This window comes from Sander lucioperca, chromosome 2 (assembly GCF_008315115.2).
Source record: "Sander lucioperca isolate FBNREF2018 chromosome 2, SLUC_FBN_1.2, whole genome shotgun sequence".
NCBI lineage: Eukaryota > Metazoa > Chordata > Actinopteri > Perciformes > Percidae > Sander > Sander lucioperca.
This window is the reverse complement of record NC_050174.1, coordinates 32,816,312-32,821,311: the sequence shown is the minus strand read 5'-3', so window position 1 is coordinate 32,821,311 and position 5,000 is coordinate 32,816,312. Positions and strand designations below refer to the sequence as shown.

General features: G+C 42.6%; 1 protein-coding gene across 3 annotated transcripts in view; it reads right to left on the bottom strand.

Moving 5' to 3' along the window:
* The window catches only part of LOC116062316 (rapamycin-insensitive companion of mTOR), a 48,763-nt gene that overhangs the window by 33,033 nt on the left and 10,730 nt on the right, over window positions 1-5,000 (bottom strand). For all 3 annotated transcript variants that reach the window (XM_031316978.2, XM_035998997.1, XM_035998999.1), the window contains exons 11-13: window positions 4,585-4,667; window positions 2,203-2,290; window positions 1,427-1,517 (exon numbers count right to left, since the gene is read on the bottom strand). In XM_031316978.2, coding sequence (XP_031172838.2) covers window positions 1,427-1,517; window positions 2,203-2,290; window positions 4,585-4,667 — 262 coding nt within the window. The remainder of the gene's footprint in view (window positions 1-1,426; window positions 1,518-2,202; window positions 2,291-4,584; window positions 4,668-5,000) is intronic.

The following is a 5,000-nucleotide window of genomic DNA, read 5'->3' as shown; positions in this document are numbered from 1 at the left end:
TGTTTTACAGTTCTGCGGAGGCTCCGGCAGAGCTTTCGCCGTAGCCTAACTACACACACACATGCTGGCTCGACGCACACACCAGCTGACAAATGTATACATCAGGCCACATATTACACAGGCTACGGTGAAAGCTCTGCGTGGAGCCTCCACAGAACTGTAAAACAAGCTCAAGTGGCCTGATGTTCATACTTGTGCGCTGGTGTGTGCGTCGAGCCGGCATACGACCAGCCACGCTGAGGCGGGACTAAAATCTGCAACGGAAAACGGACGCACAGCGTGTCGAGTCGAAATTAATCAAATAATCGATGCATGGAATCGTGGACGATGCTGCATCGATAATCGGCCGGGAGATAATCGATTATTTCTGCTTACAATTTAATGTAATTAATGCCTAACAACCTTTCTGTTTACATATTCTGGGATGTTTTGCACATTCAGGAAGTGCCATGTGCTCAGTGCTGTAGTTTTAATATCCAATTTATTTAATATTACAGCACTGCAGAATGTTTGGTTGTTGAAGCTTGAAAAGCTCTGAATTAAATATCCTACATGGCTTTAATATAAACATGTATTAGATGCATCGTGATGTCGAATCAAAGACCTGATAATCATAATGGAATCGGGAGATCAGGGAAGAGTCACACCTCTAATCAGGGTTCATACGCATTTTAACCAATACTTTTCGGCAAATTTCCATGACTATGTATTCCTGAAAATGTCAGTCGACATAAAATAAGAATATAACTGTGTGTTAAAGTTTACCCTCAGAGGTTTAACAACAGAATGAATGACTATGTGGTTCATAGTGGGATTACAACTAGGGGTGGGGGAAAAAATGGATACAGCATAGTATTGCAATATTTTCCGTGGCAATACTGTATCGATACACAGACGCCAAGTATGGATCTATTATTATATATGTGTTGGTCAGTCTGTCTGCTTGACAATCCCATTTTGCAGCGATACAATTGAAGTGAGATGAAGAGACAGAGGAATGCATCTTTTTAGGTAAAACAGATGTTGACTAAGTTTTCTTTTGGGGACATCATTTGAAATTGGGAAAAATTTGAAGTTGGAAAAAAGGTAATGAATTGCAAAATATCGCAGAATATTGCAATATGTTTAAAATCGCAATAATATTGTATTGTGATGATATCGTATTGTGAGGCCTCTGGTGATTCCCACCCCTAAATATAACGGTGAGGTTAGGACGACGTGAAATACAGTTATTAATCACAAAAAAAAAAAAATATCCATGACTTTTCCAAAACTTTCTGGCTCTTTTAATGTTTCCAAAACCTTTCTAGGCCTGGAATTTGCATTTGTCAAATTCCAAAACTTTTCCAGGTTTGATCAAAACGTATGAACCCTGTCTAACAGACAGACAGACAGACAGACAGACAGACAACCTATTCCTCCTCACCTGGAGCGGGCCCGGTGGGGGAGGATGACTTTGGCTTCGGCAGCCAGAAACCCGTCAGAGAGCCTCCAGGTGTCCTGGAACCTGGCGGGGTCTGAGGACGGGCACAGCAAACATTAACGCTCACCGCACGTCCCAAAACATGGACTTATTCATGAAAAAACTCTGAAAAAATGCCTCAAAAACATCTAAAAAGTATAAAAAAAATGTTGAAAAAGCAACAAAAACATCAAAAAAGTGCAAAATCGTGGTAAAAAGAAGAGATTAGCTTTGACTTTGTGTCTGAAATATGGACTTTTTGGGTTCTCAGTGAAGGTGGAAGTTCTCCGAGGACGGTTCAACTCAAGAGCTACGGAGTCTCAGTTTCTTCAAGATGTTCAGTTTCTCGTTCTGAGAGACCAGAGAAACCAGCTGTTTACCCTCCGTGAGACTCTAAACTCTTAGTTTGTCTTCTGAATGCCCTGCAGAAGGCTTAAAAAAAACTCTGAAAAAGCAAAAAAAACAAACTCAAAAACAGAAAAAATGCAACAAAAATCTCTGAAAAATTGATAAAAATGCAGAATAAAAGTCTCTCGGATTAGAGACGGAAGGTCTTGGAAGCAGCTGTAACCTGAAGAGTCCTGATGCAACTGATTTTTAACAGTTTGTGTTGAAAGAGTCCAAAAACATCAGAGTATATAACTTTAGACGTGCATTTTATTCCGTGGTGATCGTACAAAGACAGTTATATATTACGTTGTGTATTACGTTGTGTATGTAATGTTAGATATTTCTCTCACCAACACTTAGCAGAGCTTCGGTGAAGTCTGGAGTAGCGATGGGCACGGGGAGCCTGAAGATCTCATACAGCACCTCCAACAAGCCTTTCTGGGGGGGGCAATGACATCACAGCAATCAGACACACAGCCAATACTACATACAATACAGCACGTACTGCATTAGGGAGTACCCTCCATACAGCACGTACTACATTAGGGAGTACCCTCCATACAGCACGTACTGCATTAGGGAGTACACTCCATACAGCACGTACTACATTAGGGAGTACACTCCATACAGCACGTACTACATTAGGGAGTACCCTCCATACAGCACGTACTACATTAGGGAGTACCCTCCATACAGCACGTACTACATTATGGAGTACGCTCCATACAGCACGTACTACATTAGGGAGTACCCTCCATACAGCACGTACTACATTAGGGAGTACCCTCCATACAGCACGTACTACATTAGGGAGTACACTCCATACAGCACGTACTACATTAGGGAGTACCCTCCATACAGCACGTACTGCATTAGGGAGTACCCTCCATACAGCACGTACTACATTAGGGAGTACCCTCCATACAGCACGTACTACATTAGGGAGTACCCTCCATACAGCACGTACTACATTAGGGAGTACCCTCCATACAGCACGTACTGCATTAGGGAGTACACTCCATACAGCACGTACTACATTAGGGAGTACACTCCATACAGCACGTACTACATTAGGGAGTACCCTCCATACAGCACGTACTACATTAGGGAGTACCCTCCATACAGCACGTACTACATTATGGAGTACGCTCCATACAGCACGTACTACATTAGGGAGTACCCTCCATACAGCACGTACTACATTAGGGAGTACCCTCCATACAGCACGTACTACATTAGGGAGTACACTCCATACAGCACGTACTACATTAGGGAGTACCCTCCATACAGCACGTACTGCATTAGGGAGTACCCTCCATACAGCACGTACTACATTAGGGAGTACCCTCCATACAGCACGTACTACATTAGGGAGTACCCTCCATACAGCACGTACTACATTAGGGAGTACGCTCCATACAGCACGTACTACATTAGGGAGTACGCTCCATACAGCACGTACTACATTAGGGAGTACCCTCCATACAGCACGTACTACATTAGGGAGTACCCTCCATACAGCACGTACTACATTAGGGAGTACACTCCATACAGCACGTACTACATTAGGGAGTACCCTCCATACAGCACGTACTACATTAGGGAGTACCCTCCATACAGCACGTACTACATTAGGGAGTACGCTCCATACAGCACGTACTACATTAGGGAGTACGCTCCATACAGCACGTACTACATTATGGAGTACGCTCCATACAGCACGTACTACATTAGGGAGTACGCTCCATACAGCACGTACTACATTATGGAGTACGCTCCATACAGCACGTACTACATTAGGGAGTACGCTCCATACAGCACGTACTACATTAGGGAGTACGCTCCATACAGCACGTACTACATTAGGGAGTACGCTCCATACAGCACGTACTACATTATGGAGTACGCTCCATACAGCACGTACTACATTAGGGAGTACACTCCATACAGCACGTACTACATTAGGGAGTACCCTCCATACAGCACGTACTACATTAGGGAGTACCCTCCATACAGCACGTACTACATTATGGAGTACGCTCCATACAGCACGTACTGCATTAGGGAGTACGCTCCATACAGCACGTACTACATTAGGGAGTACGCTCCATACAGCACGTACTACATTAGGGAGTACGCTCCATACAGCACGTACTGCATTAGGGAGTACGCTCCATACAGCACGTACTACATTAGGGAGAGTACACTCGGGTACATTCACAAAAAGACCCTAGGTTGCATTTTGGTGAGAGTTACGCTTTAAGGACATAAAAACCTGGAGGACCTACAATCCCCCCTTGATAAAGTCTAGTTAAAGTCTAGTTGAAGTCTAGTTAAAGTCTAGTTGAAGTCTAGTTGAAGTCTAGTTGAAGTCTAGTTAAAGTCTAGTTAAAGTCTAGTTGAAGTCTAGTTAAAGTCTAGTTAAAGTCTAGTTAAAGTCTAGTTGAAGTCTAGTTGAAGTCTAGTTGAAGTCTAGTTAAAGTCTAGTTAAAGTCTAGTTGAAGTCTAGTTGAAGTCTAGTTAAAGTCTAGTTAAAGTCTAGTTGAAGTCTAGTTGAAGTCTAGTTAAAGTCTAGTTAAAGTCTAGTTAAAGTCTAGTTGAAGTCTAGTTGAAGTCTAGTTGAAGTCTAGTTAAAGTCTAGTTGAAGTCTAGTTAAAGTCTAGTTGAAGTCTAGTTGAAGTCTAGTTAAAGTCTAGTTGAAGTCATTTTCTAACAGCGGTGTGAATACCCACCCTAACCTCCATGTTGGGGATGCACAGTAAGCCGATGAGAGACTGGATGCCAGAGTTGCCAGCCTTGCATAGGTTGATAATCCCTGAGAGAAGAGACAGAACATTCACAAACATTAACGTTACTATGTTCAACAGTAAAGCATGAGGTCATCACATCCCTCCAGTCCTGTTGTAGTTCTATTTTGTGGTGTTGTAGTTCTTTATTTTGTGGTGATAGAGAGAGAGACAGACAGATAGAGAGGTAGAGAGATAGATAGGTAGAGATAGATAGAAAGAGAGAGAGAGAGAGAGAGAGAGACAGATATACAGATAGAGAGATAGATAGAGATAGAGAGATCGATAGAGATAGAGAGATAGATAGATAGATATACAGATAGAGAGATAGATAGATAGAGATAGAGAGAGAGACAGAGAGA